Raw genomic sequence first — 16,286 nt, forward strand, 5'->3', positions numbered from 1 at the left:
TCAGTTCCTAAGGAGATGTAGGGCAGTGTACTGTATAGACAATACAGAGTTATTAGAAGTTGCTCAGAAGTATAAATGGCTTAGAAGCATAAATTGGCTGATAAATGGCAAAAGGCAGAAACTGCCAAAATAATTATTTGCTATAAGGTGGGGGTTGATTTTGGACAGTGCAGATGGATTTTGCTGTTGCAGTCTGGTATTCGTGAGTGATGAGGTCTTAAAGTCCTTATGGGAAGCTTTACAATTCTGGAATTACACTGAAATGTCTGCCTTTTAGGCAGCCCTCATGTTTCTTTCAAGAGAATTGTTTTGTTAAAGTGATGTTGTAGTGACTCCTATTTCAATTTTTGTGCTATCAGTTGTGGCTCTGTAAGTTACAAGAGTAATGGAAAACTCCATTTCAGCATCTTATTCAGCGTAGCACCTAGCTCGGTGAACTGGTGCTTGTAAGGCAAGATTGTGTCCTTTTGTCTTGGAACTTTCCTGGATATCAAATCCCAGGATTCTAATGCTGGGTTTGGGCATCCAAAGATACGTCTTGGTTTGTTGTGGGGAAAATCCTCAAATACTTTGCTAAATTAATGAATCTTCAAAGGATCTGATGGAAAAGGAAGAGAAAAGGAAGGCCACAACACTTTCCCTTTTGCTTTAGGAGTTGAGTGGACACAGAGCTATCAAGACCAATATTTTACATGCTAACGGTGGTATCTAATATGGCAAGGGACAGTGGATATTCAGCCTTCCTGAATTCCAGTCCTAGAGAGTCATCTTCTGACAGTGTTCATGTTAGTAGCCCCAAAGGCAGCCCAGAATAAAGCCAAAAACATACTGGACTTGCATGGGTTTGAAGTCCTACATCAGGTTTTTTTATCAGCTCTGGGAGCTTTATTGCAGCAGAGACTGATGGCTTGAGGGATTTTTATTAAGACAAAGAGCATGGATCTCAAGGTTTGTAATATCCCCTCAGACAAGCCTGAACGTGGGGAGGGAATGAGGGACCGCCAACAAAAATTAAACATGTCATGTACTTCTGTTTCCCAGTAAGGAAATATTGTGGAGATCTTTTAGAGAAGCAGAGGAGAAAGAAAGCAAAATTCCCTTAATAAAAGCTTTTACATGTATTTTGAGGAGAAGGGAAATAAATATTCTAAAGTCAGTATTTGACAGTCACTTGGGCTTTCATATGAGACTGATTTTCCAGAATTGTTGGGGGTTTTAGGTTTATATATAGGCTTCTGTGGGAGATGGGGTTGTTCCTTCATGGTTCTTTTCTTGTTCAGGCATGTGGTGCCTAAAATCCTAAAACTAATCTCACCCTTGTAAACCAAATGGGATTAAGAAAACAATGGCTCTGTGGAGTTCTAGGTTCAAGGATTCTTCTGTTGAAAGACTTTTAACTGTGTGAAAGAAACTTTAGGAAGCAGACAACAGCCTTTATTGATAGAAATATTTGTTTTTACTTTATAGGCATTTAGTCATAGTCAGACCGTGACTTTTACTTGCTATGATACAGTACTGTGTTTCTCTGAAGTTTAACGAACTTGTATATGTCTTTCTACTGTAGATTGGATCTCTGCATCATGGACTTGGCTGTGTAGGTATTTCTCTCATACTCCTTCCAAATTTATACTAACTTTAACTGGCAGCATTTTCTTAAACTTGCAATAACGCATTCTGTTACATAATAACTTCTAAAAAATGGGGCTTCTTTCACAAAATATTCTCCTATTGCTGTAGCGCTAACACTCCGAAGTATAAAGACTTTCTTCAAAATCTATTTCCCAGAGACTGATGGTTGTATTGCCAGGAGATTTCCAGACCTTTCCTTAGCACACTTTTGCTGCATTTCAAATGCCATTATCACTGTAGAAATAAGACAGCCAAGAAAGAGTCAACAAATCAGTAAACCTATAGTTGCACCTTCACTTTCCACCTGGGCCCTGGTGTGTTAATTCTCTCTGGCCCGTTTCAGTATTGAATGATACTCTAGAAAGATATTGCCAGTTAGTTCAACAGTTCTCTTCTGAAAGGTCATGGACATGGAAAATATCGATTCCAGATTTAAACTGTAGGCATATTCAATAACAATCCTAAACCTGTTCGTCTATTGCAGTGTTCCACTTGTACCATTTCATGGTAACTTTATTGCAAGCACTTTTGAACAAACACAGAAACCAACTCCTAGCAGAGGAGTGAAATGTGATTGCCTTATCCAGATTTGATCCTAATGATTTTATTGTTTAACTGCACTGTGCATTAGTATCTTCAAATGGGACAATCCAGAGAATCATAGCATCAGCCAGGTTGGAAAAGATCATCAGGTCTTACCGTTCCCCCAGCACTGCCAAGGCCACCACCAACCCATGTCACTGAGGGCCTCCTCTGCTCGGTGTGTGAACACTTCCAGGGACAGTGACTCCAGCTCTGCCCTGGGCAGCCTGTTCCAATGCCTGAGCACCCTCTGGGGAAGGAATTGTTCCTCAGCTCCATCTAAACCTTCCCTGGTGCAGCTTGAGGCCGTTTCCTCTTGTCCCATCCCTTGTTCCTTGGGAGCAGAGCCCAGGCCCCTCCTGGCTCCATCCTCCTGTCAGGCAGTTGTAGAGAGTGATAAGGTCCCCACTGAGCCTTCTCTTCTCCAAACTGAGCCCCCCCACCCCGTTCCCTTAGTCGTTCCTCATCACACTTGTGCTCCAGGCCCTGCACCAGCTCCTCAGTGTCTTTCTTGTAGTGGGGGGCCCAGAACTGAACACTGTGAAGAAGGAACTTTAAACTTGCATTTGGTTTTTCAGTCTTTTATTTCTTGCTTTGTCTGTGTAAACAATTAAAATCATGCAAACCTAGATTCACATTCCTCAGAAAACTGCCTATCACTCTTCCATGGATGCATGTCTAGCAGTACCGCTGGACTGTAAAAACAAACAGGAAGACGTGACCTTTATAAAATAGGCTGGAAGGGAATCTTACCAGCTCATCTATTGCTGTGAGTGAATGCACTATCTGCAGTTAAATTTCAATACCAGAGCTCACTGTAGTTGTCTGCAAGTTTATAGGCTCAGTGACTCTCCTTGGGGGTTTTTACCTTGCTGTAGGCAAATCTCCATCTGCTGTGTGCTGTCTGAAGCTAAGCTGAGGTAGGAGAGAATGAGAACATGAGACATTCATTTCTGGTGCTTTGCACTGAAGGTTCAGTTACCAGAATAACCTGGAAACAGAAACCATTGCTTTCTCCTGCATTCTTCACATTGGCTCCTTTAGAACATGGCACATTTCTTTCTTAAATACGTTCCCCTTGCAAATCTGGGGAGGATTATTAAATTCATGCCATTGGTAAATTAAATGTAATTAGTATTTTATCTGTTATTAGCATGGTTATCATTGGATTGAGGGGAATAAATGGAGTCTCACCGAATGACTTGCTGACCAACCAGAAATGAGGGCAGATCATGAACCCTAAACTCTTCTACACCTTCAGTTTTGGTTTGGGGTTTTTCGCTTTTCCCTGCTCATGTAGAGGAAGAAGCAGCATCAGCAGTCTTTGACTGTTTTTCTTGACCTAGTACACCTTGTAATTCCCATGCAGAATGAAGGATTTACAAAGAAACATAATGTATAAATGAAATCTGTGTCTAGTTACCAAAGAGTATTCTCTACTTCAAATTTTTATAAAGTCAAAAGGATTTCTTTTAATATTGTTAACAAGATATCAGCATTTGCATTTGGAATAAATGCATTCTGTTGAGGAGGAAAACAGTAGCTCTGGAGACAGCTTCAGCAGACAGCTCAAATCAGAAAATAGAAAATTATTCTTGGTTTTCTTGCTAGCCTGAGCAAATAAGCCAGACTGAAAGTGCATTTACTTCTTCCCGGTGTCACCATGTCCTTGGTACTGGGGAGTGAACATACTGGCTTAATTCAGTGACTAATAAAGAGTAACATACAACATCAGCGTATTCATCTCACAGAAGCTAAAGTTGCTTTGCAACTTTTCTCCTAATAAAGGTACGATAAAATGCTCAGGAAAGCACCATCCTTTGATTTTAGCTTCCACTTGCTTAACCCTACGGTCTTTCAGGGCTTTATCATTCCACAAAGACTCTGTCCCCAGTAAAACTTTCTCTGGCATCCATATACAAGAATGTGAGCTGTTAGAGAATGTTTTATACAAGAACTTTAAGGAAGTTTTAAGTATCATGTAACTTTGTGGCATATAAATCTTTATTTCTCTGTTGTTGGTATATTGATGAAAAAGTCCTGTGGCCTTATAGGTAGAAATATTTGAGGTATTCAGAAGAAGGCTGTGGGTATGAAAGATGCTCCTTCTTGGCTACCTCTTGCTCTGTTAACCATGGCTATTTATATTATCACAGGTCCTCTCGCTACCCCACCGGAGGCTGGTTTGCTACTGTAGGCTGTTTGAAGTTCCAGACCCAAATAAACCTCAGAAGCTTGGACTGCACCAGCGAGAAATATTTTTATTTAATGATCTTCTTGTGGTATGTATCTTGGGGTGGACAGGCTGCTAGTGAGGTGTTCAGAGTGCCTGGCTCCAGGGAACCACCAGCATTCAGGGCATGAGCATGCCTAAAGAGAAATATCTATTACCTGTTACTCTGTACTCCAACAGGCTTGGGATGATTGAGGTTTAAATCTTCTTCATTATACAGAATTTGCTCTTCAACTGAAGCCATTTATTGATTACTACACTCTATTGTAAGAAAGTACTTTGATGCAGTAGCTTTTACCATAAAGAAAAAATTACATCCAGGTTACCCATTTCCTCACTGGGTAAACAGAGACATTCTTTTCCCTGGGAATAATGAATTCAAGTTACTTGTGGAAAAACAAAATCACATTTTACTTCATATTCACAGATGTTCTATGAATCAGACATGTTTCTTCTTTGAAATGGGAATAGGATATGTTGAAATAGGTCTTACAGTTGACTTTACTTTTCAGTGTGTATTTAACTTGATGGGTCTTTTGCAAAACAGACCTACAAAACTGGTGACAGCTTGGAATTATTTGGTTGATTTACTCTTCAAAATAAGAAAATTTGTTGCACTGTATTTGGAGTGTATTTGGCTGTTACCTGAGAACCTTAGAACTAAACTAAAAATGTGATTTTTTTTAATGAAAAAGGCATGACTCAGATGCACAACTTTATTGTGTGTAATTTTTACATCTCTTCAGACCTTAAAACCAGGAAGTAAACGACTGTAAAAAATATCCTTTCAATTGTGAGTGTAACCTTCTAGTTGTAAATGTGCTTAGGTGTAAAATGATGGAACATTGCTGTCTTCAGGTTACAAGTTTTCTGTCATTTTTTATTACTTTGATGTCAGTAGTTTTATCAAACTGTTTTGGGACTAATATTGAACAAAGCTGTCAGTTGACCAGGTGCCATCACCAAAAGTTAAAATTAGAAAGAACTAGTAAAAATAAACTTCTTGCATTTAAAGACTGATTGCATTCACACTTTAGGAGAACCCCAGAACTGATGGTCAGTAGTAGCATGTTACTCCTATTGTAGCAAAAAGTGCAGGTTGCCACAAGCTCAGCTGTGATTGAGATAGGTGCTGTATAATCATCAGGAAAACAGGGGTCATGGATGAGGTAGTGTAAGAGAGTCTTTGGAGGAGCACGGAAGTGGAGCAAGTTTAGAAGGCACATGAGAATAATGACTAAGAATTAAACTTGTCTGAAGAGGTCCATAGGCATGTCCTGCCCAGAGTCAGACGAAGAAAAAAGCATGAGGAAAAGTGTGGCAGCAGCTGAGCTTTTAAAAGGATCATTTAAACATACTCAGTTTCTGCTGGCATGTCCAGTGCACAGTATGGATGTGGGGTTTTGGTCAGGAATTTCAAGTAGAATTCTGGAGAATAGAGAACACAAAGACTTTGTATCTGGATGAAATATTAAACCTTCTGGTGAAGAGATAGCAGTGCCTCAAAGTGAGCTTTGTTCCTTCAGAAGTCATAGACTAAATAGATCAGATGCATTAAAAATGAGGAAAAAATGACCAGTTGTTATTTTCTGGCAGATTATAGCTTTCTGTGGTATAAAATTTTTCCTCATATGCTAACTCTCAACAATAATTTTCCACAAACACATATGGTCAAAGGGATATTTCACTTGGTTTATTTGATGACTTTCAGGTGACCAAGATTTTTCAGAAGAAGAAGAACTCTGTTACATACAGTTTTCGACAGTCATTTTCCCTCTATGGAATGCAAGTTCTTCTGTTTGAGAATCAGTGTAAGTCCTTCCTCTCTTTTTTAGATAACCATTTTATTCAGACAAAAATATAGAAGGCAGTAAAGAAATTCGTGAGTGAAAGGGATGGGCAGGACTTGATTCTGAATTTAGGAATAAAATTGCTCTCAATTTAACTTAGCCCTAAAGTTTAGAACTGTAAAGTTTTTAGATGGTGTCAGCATAAGAAACAGCAAGACTGCTGTTAGGTCTTTGGGGTTGTAGTCAGAAGCCAAATGTTGCTAAATGTGTTGGTTGTGAATACTTGTAAAAGGTTTGAAAAGAAACAAATCTATCTCCTGCTGAGTCAGTGGTACAGTTAGCTGGAACTGTATCTATGATAACAAGTAATGGCTCTCATAATGATATGTGTAACTCAAAGCACTGTTTAATTTGTTTTCCTGATTTATGTCCCAACTTCCTGCCTAGGTAATGCATACTGCTTCAAATATAAATGCAAAACAGAGTCTGGATTAGAGTTTCTATTTTGCGATACCTCTTGTTTATGTCAGTTGTAATCTGCATCAATAGACTCTTCTTATCTTTAATGCTTATCAAGCATACTCTTACCAGACAAAATCCCAACTAAAAGCAAATAGTGTGCTAATGCCCTGATTTTAAGCCCAGAGGCAGCATCACTAACTACACAGCAGAGCACAGTGGTCAGTTTGGCACATGGGGAGATGGTCTCCTTGACCTGACTTCATGGTTTGGGAACCAGGCCTTGACCTTCCCGATCAGCTGGATGCAGTTCAGTGTGACATTCAGCAGTTTCTGTGATTTTCTGTTGTGGAAGGCTCTTAGTTTTCACTTGTCCTTGAGAATGTGCTCCAATGCTCATCTCTCTCAAAAGAAGTCACTGTTACTGAGTCAAAGCATCTGGAGATTTCAAAAGGGAAGATTTTGTAGAGCTTGCAGCAGTGATGTAGCTCGCAGGGTATTTATATGCAAATACATTCATTTTCTCTCTTAAGCACGCATTATATGATATAAAACTCATTTTTTGAGAGGAAGGCCAAATACTTCTATCCGGGATTTTGATGAAAATAGGAGAATATAGAATTCCTCTGATGTCAAGTTAAATAAATAACTATTTCATAAGCATACTAAACAGAAACATTCCATTCAAGCAACTTAAAAATAGCTGTAGAGAAACTAGGAATAAAGGGCTGGCTTCCTTCCAGTGAAGTGGAAGCATTGTCCCTGAGATACTTCAGTAGGAGTAGTTGGGCTTGTAAGGTGGTTTCACTACAGTGAGTCGCTGAGCTGATTACATTTCCAATATCAGTGCCTGTTAGTTGGAGTGAAGTATTTTCCAGTTGGGAAAGAGAATTATTCTCCTTTTGGTTTGTAAAATTCATATGCTTGGTTTCCCCTGTCCCCAGCAAGCTTTGGGGTGTTTTGGCCAGAGCCATCATGCTATTCAGTCGATCTGTGTGTAGCAGCTGTCAGAAATGCCTGATTTCCAGTGGATAAAATTTCATGTCAGTGAAGCAGAAGCAACAAAAATACTGGTTTGACTACTGATGAGGTTGTGCAACATGATCGGTGTTGATGATAGAAGGCTTGACTTCTAATGATAGAAGACTTCACCCCACCCCTCAAGTGTAACCAGCTCTTACAATTTGTATTCTCAGATGTGCAGCTAGAAAAAAGGCAAAGAGAGTTTGCTGAAAAATCTGCCTTTTATTGTGGGGATGTCCGTAATATCCCCTATATGGCGTTTTTTTTCCCCGCTTGGGATTTTCCTTTTATATCATACATTGTATCTGAGGAGTAACAGCTGCGTAAAGACTGTCTTTCAGTATTTAATCAGCATCTTGACACTTAAGCAGTTCTGGTGTATCTTAGGGAATTTCATTCTAATTCTGTGCCTTTAGACTTTTCTTTCTCTGACTTTGTCCTCTGGATGGTAATATTAGTAAAAAGTTTTGGTGTGGTTTTTTAATTAAAAGTACTTGGAATAATAAGAGCTCAGGTTTTCCTGACTTTTTCTTCTAGATTATCCCAATGGTATTCGGCTCACATCAGCTGTTCCGGGAGCAGATATCAAAGTACTCATAAATTTCAATGCACCAAATCCTCAGGACAGGAAGAAGTTTACAGATGATTTGAGGGAGTCAATTGCAGAGGTTCAAGAAATGGAAAAGCACAGAATAGAGTGTAAGTACAAAGGTACATATGATAGAGCATTCTCGAGGTAATTGAAATAAGAAAATCTTGAATACACAAATAACCCATGAGAATCCTTTAAAAGTTGAACATAATGTGGGTTTTTTCCATGGCTTTGACTCTAGAAAGAGAAAAAAATCCCAATGATATCTGAAGCTCCAGCTGGGTTTCTGGACTACTATTTACTGCAATGTAGCTGCAGTGGAAATGTAGCCTGTACAAACCACAAACAGCAGTGGCCAGAGGAGGGATGGATTTGTAATTTGTAGGATCTCTTGCAGGAAGAATTCTAGGGATAATTTACATCCTGAAATGCTCAGTGATGGCCCTTCAAGTAAGTTTTTCTGAGTTTGTGACTAAACATGGAATTTTACCTTCTGTTTCTTCTCAAGAGGAATAGCCTTTCTTCTGTGTGTTGTAACATAAAGCTGTTAGTACAGGGGTGAAGCTCCTCTCTGGCATCTAACAGTGCCAAAATGAACTCTTATTTATTATTCATGGTTGTACGTGATCACATAGAACTATAGAATCATGACGGTTGGAAGGGACCTTAAAGATCATGATGTTACCCTGTCCTTCATTATACTCAATAAAAATGAATTGCAAAATGATTCTCTTTGTTTCAGCTGAACTAGAAAAACAGAAGGGTGTGGTGCGACCAAGCATGTCTCAGTGCTCCAGCCTGAAAAAAGACTCTGGCAATGGGACACTGAACAGAGCTTGCCTGGATGACAGCTATGCCACTGGGGAGGGGCTGAAGAGGAGTGCACTGAGCAGCTCCCTGAGAGACTTGTCTGAAGCAGGTAAGCACTGCCTCCATCTCCCTGCTTCGGCTAGTGCATGCAAAGATGCCTGAGAGATACATAGAAAGCCCAGTGCACAGTGGGCTTCCAGAACTAGTCATACTGAAACTTCAAACGTTTTAAATAGCTCCTCTTTCACGGTTGGTGTTTAATTTCTGTTTGTTTCTTTACCCTTGTTCTATTAAGCAACCACTATTTGAAAGCATTTAAACCGTTGTAGATTGCTATGTATACTTTTAAAGGACAGTGAAGACAGAGGAAAAATTGTAAGTGTTCTATAAAAGTAATGATTGACTTGTGCTAGGAGTAACCCACTTAGTTTTCGTTTCTTTTTTTCTTCCCCTTTGCTTCTCCCCCTTCATACAGTAGGCTTAGAAAGAAAATAAGAAACTGGTCTCTGTGTAATGACCGCTTTCTGTGTATTTTGTGCTCAAGTGTACCTGTGTTACCACCTTGATGAATGAAATTGAGTGAAGCCCTACTAAATTCTGTCTAGAGCTATGCAATTCAGATACAGCATGTCCCTGATGCTCTTTTATTGTTTGTAACTCAAGATACAGTTCCCAATTCTTGCAAAGAGGTTGTTGTGAAATACTATTGCCAGTACAATAAAAGAAGCCCTAGTGGCCAAGAACACTGACAGCCCATGAAGCCACTGATGTGTCTTGAGATTAATTAACTGGTAATGCAGCTAACGACTGGAAAGCAGTGGTGGTGTGATTTTTTTTAGCCAAAGGAAAGCCAGGGGAAGCTTGGTATGCTTTGCTTTTATGGTCTGCCTTGGTAACACACAACTGGCATACCCATGTAATACAGGCTGCCATGGGCAGTAACCTTGTCTATCACTATTAAATGTGACTCCTGTCATTTACAGGAAGCCATATCTGAGCACTGTGCCCATTATTCAGAAAGTACTTCTGGGGATAGTAACAACTATATAAATTTTGCTAGTTCATATTCTGTGTTATACACTCTGATTAGTTCTTTTAATTGCAGTGATGATTTACAGTACAGTCATAATTTCAATACAGTGTACATCTTTGGTACTAGACACTACTTATTCATTTTCTTAACTAAAGAAGAGATTTTATCTATGCTGCAAATAAATAAAGTTGTAAACTGAACTTACAGCCTGTGTTCTGTGGGTATATGTATGTGCACACAGATATGTAGAGAGTGAGCTCTTTCAATTATTTTATTCTCTGTTTAGGCTTTCATACTCATATGTCCATTTGCTTCATTAAAAAGACCTAGGACTTGATCCAGAATCAGGCTGAAGTTGAATATTGGTGCTTGATTGGCTTCAGTGGATTTTAGATCAAGCCACTAGTCTTCACCACTGTTACATCTCTTGAGGATACTTACATCACCTTTTCTGTTGTTTTAATTTCATTAGAAGGAGAACTACCATATTGTTGGATATGTGAGTTCAATGGGTGCCTGTACCCACAAAAGTGATTTCTGATTAATTTTATTCATTCCATAGGAATTTCTCAACCCTGTCTTTCAAACATTGCCATGTGTTTAAATTCATGTTTTGGGTTTTATGCAATAAACAAGTATTTGTAATCATGAAAGCATTTCACGTTTCAACAGGGCATGCCTACAATTGCCATGCTTATTACTGAAAATAACTTTTTCCATACTAAAAAGTAGAAATCACAGACTGGAGGGTTTATCAAAGAGTTTGCTAAACCCAACTAAACTTAATTTTAACTTTAAAAGTTGAGAATTATGGAGAGTTTCTGTTTGGTCTTGTGCAGTGCAACTGACCTGAGAAATTACACACCTGTTACGTGCTTTGTTATTTGGTGTAGTAACTGTCATGAGATTACACATGCTTTTCCTGCCTTTTCTCAGTGAGCAGCTTGCATGTGAGGCTCATTATTGGGTTATTTTTAATAAGGGACAGATTATCCACAGAAAAACAAATACATCCCTTCAGTTAGCAAGATACTGCAGCCCAGTCATTATACCATATTAAACTGCTTCTATAAAAGACTATTGAGTTAAGTTGCCCTAATTCTTCTTTTGTGGATGAAACATACGGTCAGCAAGAAGGAGGAATAGGAGTAGTGGATGTAGAGGAACAAGAAGTAGAAATAGAGGAACAAGAGTGTGTGGACGTGTGTCTTTCTGTAGGAAAAGGCGTGATGAATGTGGATTTGTAAAGAGTTCCTTTCTACATTTAAGCAGAAATAAATCATCAACATGAGCAGATTGCCTGGTTGCATGTTTGTGCAGAAAGGCAGAGAATTGTCCAGTGAACATTGCAGAAACTAATTGAACACTTTTAAACCTTTATCCAAGGAAGGGGAAATCTGATGGGGCAGCATTTTGCTTACACGGCTATATGACAAAACTCTGTAGCAAAACAGTTCATTACCCTCTACCAGATATCACAGCAATAAATCCTGTCTGTGGAAAGCCACTTTATATTTGGCTCTTGGAAAAGAGTGATGATTCATAAGCTTCTTAGACCTAATGGAAGTTGATAGCTGGAATTATTCCGACTCCTAAACTGTAAACCGTATGGAAAGGCAAGGCTTCTGTCAGGTAATAATGTCAGGAATCACTTTCTGATGGCTGTTCCTTCATGCATTTGCCGTGATAGCTTAAATCATAATTGCAAAAAGGACATGTGTGAAGGTCTCTGGATTTAAAAGATACTATTGTTCATTGTGGATTACCAGTTCTTTCCATGGAATAAAAAGAGAATGTGGCAACCAACTGCAGAATCAGTTAGGCTGGAAAAAACCTTTAAGATCAGCAGGTCCAAGATGTGACTGTGTCAAAAGTATTTAATGTTCTCCTTTTCTCAAAAGCAGAATATATCATTTTTATTACATGTGCTTGAGCCTCAGTCAAGCAAGAGCTGAATTTATTTGTCCCAAACTTCTCAATTCTTAATTTACATTAAAATACTAGAAGACAGACAAATTTTAATGTGGTTAAAGCTGAGTTTTAGACATTCCAATCCAATTCTGGGCATTTCACCACTCACTCCATATACAATCATATAAGTAGGTTTACAGAAAGATGGGAAAGGTATGGCTATTAGCACATGGGAAGAATTATCTGGTCACTTAAGCAGAGCATGGAGGATTACATGGGTTGAGTTTCTCACAGGTTTCTTGACTAGTCAGTCTGAACTCCAGTGACTCTGGGTTGCTGGAGGACTCCCTGCTTTCACATTGAGTGGACAGTGGTGAGAACCTAAGGAAATCAAGCTTTATTCTCCCCATCCCTAACCTGTGAGGTGGAAATAATACTTGCACACTGCACTGGTTTAAAAATTGTCTATTTATGGTTTGCCTCAGTAATACACAACTGGCATGCCCGTGTGACACTGGAATCTGCACAGTAGTCAGTGGTCACTGTTAATATAAGTAATGCTTGTCTCATAATCTCCTGAGCTATCTCAAAACAATCACAGACACTGGTGACTGCTTTAAAAACAATTTCATCATGTATTCTCTAAAATTTTCTATATCACAAAATGTAATGGAAAATACTGTGGAATAGTATTGTAATCCCCTTATAGATTCTGGCTTCATGCAATTACAGAATCCCTTCTTAATCTGCTAAATGGGTGGTATGGGACAGTCCCTCATCAGATGCAAGTAGGGTTACTGGGTTATTTTCTCCTTCCTCTTCCCCGGAATTTTGCTGCACTACATTGGATGAAGGGTACCAGCAGTCTTTTTTTCCCTTATTAGAAGAACTTTCCAAGTAGGGAGGGATTCTTCCCATTTCTTCCCTTGTCACTGTTGTATTTCCTGTTCTTCAATGGAATAGCAACAGTAGTGGGCATGATAGAATTTACTGGGGTTTTAAAACAAAAGGGATTTGTATGAATCAAGTCTTCTGTGATCTCCAATGTGATATCTTTTGTGATATCCGATTTTGTGAAATCATTTTACAAGGCTAGATGCCCCCCTCTGGTTAGGAACACCTTCATATCAGCAACTTTTCTGTCTGAGGGAAGAGACACGGTTTGCTTTTGCAGTGAAGGAGTTCAGGAAGGCAAGGTGTGGGTATGCTGTTTTCTCATCTCCTGAGGCTTAATCAGTATTTGGAGAATAATCTCTTTAAAGATACTAAGAAACTGTTTTCATCATCAGTGTATGATCTTAAGAATATACCTATTTCTCCCAGAAATCAAGATGAAAATGTGAAGGTTACAAAGAGTCTTTTCACCCTGAAAGTAGTCTCTCTAGTGACCAGAGCCTGTTTTGTAGGTAATTTTAATCAGGTCAGCTTGGGTAGTACCCATGAGCTGATGGGCAGTTAGATGGTTACAGATTCTGCTGCTGCTGAGAGAATCATTTTCACAGCCTTTGGAGATTACTATAACAACCCACTGTTGTAGAAGAGCTGCTATGTCAGTTTGCTTCACCAAAACCTTAATTTAGGACTTTTTCCAACCTTTTTTTCCAAGATATACATGGGCAGATGATCATACATTGTTTAGATATCTCACTGGCAATGAACAGTTTCAAGAAATACAGGGTAGCAGTGAGACATGCTGACATTTACTGTAGTGACCTGCACATCTGTGAGATCAGTTTCTGCAAGGTAGAATGGATTTTTATTCATGAAACTGATTTTTCTTTTGGCATGTTTCAGTTTGTAAAAATATTTTAATCACTTCATATTTCTACTTTAAATTTGAAATATTCTTAGTCCCATGCAATGCATGTTCATACGTAGAATCAGAGAATGATTGAAAATATGGGACATATTATACATATGTAAGTTAAAGGTATTTCTTAACAAGAGTGTCCATATCTAACATCAATGATTTCTTGGAATGAATCAGAAAAGACTAGATTAACTGGAACTTAATTTTATAAGAATAAATTAAAAGTTTCCAGTAGATCAGTAGTATATTAGGCAAAACTGGTCTCTTGATAAATATCACCTTGCTTTAGATCACAGCTGTTAGTTACTATGTGAGTACAGAGATACACTTCCATCCAGTGCTAGTGGAGTGACACTGTTCCCTTGAAAGGCATTGGAAGGCTGCAGCTCTAGGGAAGCATTTCTGAGAGGGGATGCTGCACCTCGGACACCAGAGAAGAGCCTTGCATAAGCACACATTGGCAGGGGGAATGTTCTAGAGGATTTACTTAATAGCTTTCCTATCAAGCTTTGGGTCAATACAGAATTGGGTTCAATTTGGTTTTAAGAACATAACCAAAGTGCTCTGAGTAGAGATAGTGCCAATCTGAAGGAAATTACAGGCATATTAAGTAAGATTTTTCTGTTCTAGCAAAGTTAGGTTTTTTAGTCTGTTTAGCAAAGTTAGCAAAGTAGTACTTTGCTAGTTCTACTTTGCCCTGAAGCTACTCTAAGCAAAAATCCATCCGTCTCTTTCTGTCCCTATATACTGCATATATACTGTCATGGTTATTTTATTAGAGACTCGCCTCCTGCTTTACACAAAAGGCATTAGATTTTCCTGGTTTCCTTCATTTTTGGCCACATTTAATGACCTGTGGCAGCTGTCAGTCTTATTTGCAATATTGCCTGCTAGGTCAAGAGATGGCTATCTTTCCCAGTGTTTCTGTATCAGCAAGCAGGAGGGATTTGAGTATTCATTGGTATTAACCCCGTGAGTGGAGAAAAAAAAAAAGTCATAGCCTGACTAGAAGTAAAAAGAAGGGATTATCAAACCCAGCTTTTCTTGGGGAGTTCATAAAATAGTACAGTTGTGGCTTTGATGAGGCTAAAACTGCAGCAACAGATGAAGTGCTTTTGACCAAGAGCCTGTTCAAAATTCCAGCAAGTCTTAACAGGTCAACCAAAACAACTTGACCACAACATTCCCCTCAACTGAATGTCAGTGTAGAGAAGTTTGTACTGGGGAGTAATGCTTGGGTTTAGTAAGAGAGGGGGAAATGTTACAGTACCATAAAGAGAACTGTAGCTCCTAAGAAAAACTTGTGTTGTGGGGCAGCATCCCTGGACCAGCCAGGCCAAAGCTGTGCTTATGGATCCTGAGGTGGCACTTTAGATCATACTGATCTTGTAAGACTTATGGGTAGTGTAAATGAGAGAGAACATCCAGGATCTTGTGTCCTACGTGTAGCCTCTGAGGTGTTCTGGCTCTTTAGGCAAACAGTGGTGTTTCAGTCGAAGTTTTAGGCAAATGTCTTGGGCAGTTTGGGACCGTGGGAGAACAAATCCATCAGACTTGAAGCTCAAGCACTGCACAGCTAAACAAACAAAATCTAGCCATAATGTCGAGACAGATTCCAGACTGATCAAAAATTAAGTTTAGTTTTTTTAAGCCTCATGAAAGAAGATTATATGAAATCCACTGAGGTTCAGAACTGAAACTGGAATGATAAAACCAATGCCCCTCACTGGTGTCCCCCCCCACCGAAGACCAGAATATGCCAATATTAGAGTCTGTATTTAAATTAATACCAGCCCCCCAGTATACATCAATGCTACCAGTCTTTAAAGAAAGAAACTTCATAGACAACTAAATACTAGGAAATCAAACTATTTAAAATCATTGTTGGCCAACATCATAACCATACTACTAAATATAGATGCTCTAAAACACATTTATTGGAAGAGTTGTACAGCTACTTAAAAAATCACACCCCGCTAACGGTAGTCGATTCACAACAACAATGCCTCTGAAAAACCAGCCAGGTACAGAAACTTAATGTAACTAATGGCCTTAAAATGGCAGTTTCTGCCTCTGTAGCTGCTGTACCAGTCCAGTGCCATGTTAACCCCGCAGCCCCTAGTTGCACTTAGACTGCTGTAGCAATGCAGGGCAAGCAGCTGTTTTTCACCCGGGTCTTGTCTCATCTCTAATCTCTGGTGTTGCATGTCCTGGGCAGGCAAGCGTGGGAGACGCAGCAGTGCAGGATCGCTAGACAGCAATATGGAAGTAAGTAGGAAGTTCCTGATGTCTAGCTGGATGTGATGATGTGCATTTCAAACCTTTCTTTTATATACATATTTTTTTGCTCTTTTTTCTTCTAACATATAACCTGCCTGCCACAAATAAAATGCATGCCTAGGCTACTCACTCCG

At 39.2% G+C, this 16,286-nt stretch overlaps 2 protein-coding genes across 11 annotated transcripts in view; one reads left to right on the forward strand and one right to left on the reverse strand.

The window, feature by feature from the left end:
- The window catches only part of HDAC11 (histone deacetylase 11), a 656,323-nt gene that overhangs the window by 502,585 nt on the left and 137,452 nt on the right, over window positions 1-16,286 (reverse strand). The window lies entirely within an intron of this gene.
- The window catches only part of IQSEC1 (IQ motif and Sec7 domain ArfGEF 1), a 335,931-nt gene that overhangs the window by 313,788 nt on the left and 5,857 nt on the right, over window positions 1-16,286 (forward strand). For 8 of the 10 annotated variants that reach the window (XM_061357822.1, XM_061357814.1, XM_061357816.1 and 5 more), the window contains 6 exons: window positions 1,565-1,594; window positions 4,368-4,493; window positions 6,156-6,255; window positions 8,254-8,415; window positions 9,051-9,227; window positions 16,091-16,140. In XM_061357822.1, coding sequence (XP_061213806.1) covers window positions 1,565-1,594; window positions 4,368-4,493; window positions 6,156-6,255; window positions 8,254-8,415; window positions 9,051-9,227; window positions 16,091-16,140 — 645 coding nt within the window. The remainder of the gene's footprint in view (window positions 1-1,564; window positions 1,595-4,367; window positions 4,494-6,155; window positions 6,256-8,253; window positions 8,416-9,050; window positions 9,228-16,090; window positions 16,141-16,286) is intronic. The other 2 variants (XM_061357815.1, XM_061357823.1) reach the window with 2 other exon arrangements.

The sequence above is a fragment of the Neopsephotus bourkii genome, unplaced genomic scaffold, assembly GCF_033783945.1.
Source record: "Neopsephotus bourkii isolate Nb327-2 ecotype Australia unplaced genomic scaffold, CSIRO-AGI_Nbou_v1 NB_923, whole genome shotgun sequence".
NCBI classification, from domain to species: domain Eukaryota; kingdom Metazoa; phylum Chordata; class Aves; order Psittaciformes; family Psittacidae; genus Neopsephotus; species Neopsephotus bourkii.